Source organism: Monopterus albus, unplaced genomic scaffold (genome assembly GCF_001952655.1).
Source record: "Monopterus albus unplaced genomic scaffold, M_albus_1.0 scaffold335.1, whole genome shotgun sequence".
In the NCBI taxonomy this organism is placed as follows: domain Eukaryota; kingdom Metazoa; phylum Chordata; class Actinopteri; order Synbranchiformes; family Synbranchidae; genus Monopterus; species Monopterus albus.
This window is the reverse complement of record NW_018128215.1, coordinates 353703-356003: the sequence shown is the minus strand read 5'-3', so window position 1 is coordinate 356003 and position 2301 is coordinate 353703. Positions and strand designations below refer to the sequence as shown.

Below are 2301 nucleotides of genomic sequence, written 5' to 3'. Positions count from 1 at the left end.
AAAAGTTGTGTTGTTATATCAACTGTTTTATATGCTTGAAAAAATAAATCAAATCAAACCAAATCAAAGTTGGAGATGCCTGGTACAGCCAATGTTGAATCAAAGTTGGAGATGCCTGGTACAGCGTTTGTTCACATGGTGTTAGAGCTATAATAACTCTATCACCTCCCTTTTTATTAAGTTTTCAGAGGCTCTGGCACAAAAGCAAATTGTTACCACTGTTAGAGAAACTATAATGTAAAGGTATCCAGTCTTAAAAGTAATGGTTAGATTGTAAAATCAGATTTTAAAGCAGCTGTAACTGATCTGCTTATTGATGACATCAAGTATTTATCAGTAAAAACTGACACAAGCTGAAGATGACTGCAGTATTTTAGCATTTGGACTGTCTCATGCTGCCGGCAGAGATTTTTGTAAGCTCCTAACTGAAACATAAAGAGTTGAAGAGAAATGAGAAGTGGCAGATTCAAAGCGGAAAACATTAAGGATCTGTTTGAACAATAAATGAAGAAGTTTATGAAGCTTTTACAAAGAAAAGAAGGGTGAGTTTACTTATCCTTGCTTATGTGACCTGCTGATTCTGACATGTAAAGAGATTAAGAGAAACCCCTGGTTGTCTGTTTCCACTTGAAGGAGAGTCAGGACTTAATGACCTAATTCCTAAGCCACATCCTGCTGGAGGTCATGCCAGCTGACTTCACCTTTACCTTCCACCACCTCTTGTCATTTAATAATATAATATTTGTTATTTATAAAGCACTTTTCAAAACAAAGTTCTAAAATGCTTTGCATAGAAAAATAATTCAGCAAAAAATAAAATCAAATCAAGCCACCACAACAGAGAGAATATATATTAAAAATCCAGCAATAATTGCATAATAAAATTAGAATTAAAAGGAAGTAGCACAGTCAGTTAGAAGGGTAAAACTCACAGGAAGCAAAACAGTATCTGCATTCTAATGCATTATATAATGAAAATGTCTTTTTTTTCATTGATGTGCAATTCAGAATGTACTAAGTTTAATCTTCATAGCTGCTCTGGGGCTGTGTTGTCTCATTCAGTTTGCAGCGTGACTTCTCCTTGGGTGACAAGACCGCCTTGGCCAACAGTGGTTCATATACTGATGCCAGGCTTCTGGCTGCCTTACCCAAGGGTCTGTATCGCTTCTAAGGACTCAGAATAACTCACGATAAAATAAATAGTTTGTTACATTTTATATTTTATAATACTGAATTTATGTTGTCTTTAAATGATCAGTTTCAGAGTTGAAGAAATACTTTGAGGGCTCAGTCACACAGGATTTGGAAATGAACAGGTATCTTCTACACTGTATTTTCAGTTTGCCACCTTTAAATATTTTCATACAGACTCTTATATTTTACCTGCTGCCTTATGCGTTTGACAGGAAGGAGAGGATAGCCCGGCGCTTAGAGGGGATTGATACTGATGTTCCTCCTGCTCTGCTGCCCGGTGGACTGGTAGCCAACAGAATGCTGGAGGAGGATCCACCACGGTACACCCGTGCCTCAGACCCCTGTGAGCCTTGTGTGATGGGTAAGCATGGCAAGATGTACTAGAAAACTATATGATTCTGTCTTTATTGGACTTGGATTGACGCTCCTTGAGGCAAAGCTATGATTTGTGATAGTGGTCTATACCAAAATACGGTCTTGAATTAAATGTGTCTCAGCAATAAATCAGATCTTCTATCGGAGCTTTCAGAAAAACATATTGTCCACTCTTAATTGTGACTTGTAGGTTGATTTGAGCAGAAAATGGTACCAATTACAGTAACTTCCATGTGACAGTGAATGTGGCATAATTCTTAGTTGTCAAGGAATGTTGTTATTTACCACAGTGAGGCGCTACAGTCGAGAAGATTTGGAAGTTCCCCAGAAGCAGGTGTCACCTCCAGACAGGTCACCTCAGGTCAAAGGTGGTGTTGGCAGCCGTACAGAGCCGGTGTTGGTGTATGTTGACCCAATAACATTGTCCACCTCTTCTACACCCACATCTGGCTTCACAGAACCCAGCAGTGCCAGTTCCAAAGCTGAACGCATCGCCCGCTACAAAGCAGAGCGCCGCCGCCAGTTGTCAGAGCGTTATGGCATCCTCTTGGATCAGGAGGCTGACAATGATTACACACCACGGCACCGGTCCCGTCAAGACCCCGACTTCTCTGACCAACAAATGACTGTCAGGCGAGACAGAGACAGGCAAGAAACGGAGGAACCAGGACGGGCCCCCAAGGTGCCCTATCGTTCTGGAATGGGCAGAGTCTACATGAGGACTCATCCAGA

At 40.8% G+C, this 2301-nt stretch overlaps 1 protein-coding gene across 1 annotated transcript in view; it reads left to right on the top strand.

The window, feature by feature from the left end:
• The window catches only part of LOC109974486 (supervillin-like), a 38118-nt gene that overhangs the window by 5357 nt on the left and 30460 nt on the right, over positions 1-2301 (top strand). Inside the window, 4 exon segments of the mRNA XM_020624690.1 lie at positions 1063-1154; positions 1259-1316; positions 1407-1555; positions 1860-2297. Coding sequence (XP_020480346.1) covers positions 1063-1154; positions 1259-1316; positions 1407-1555; positions 1860-2297 — 737 coding nt within the window.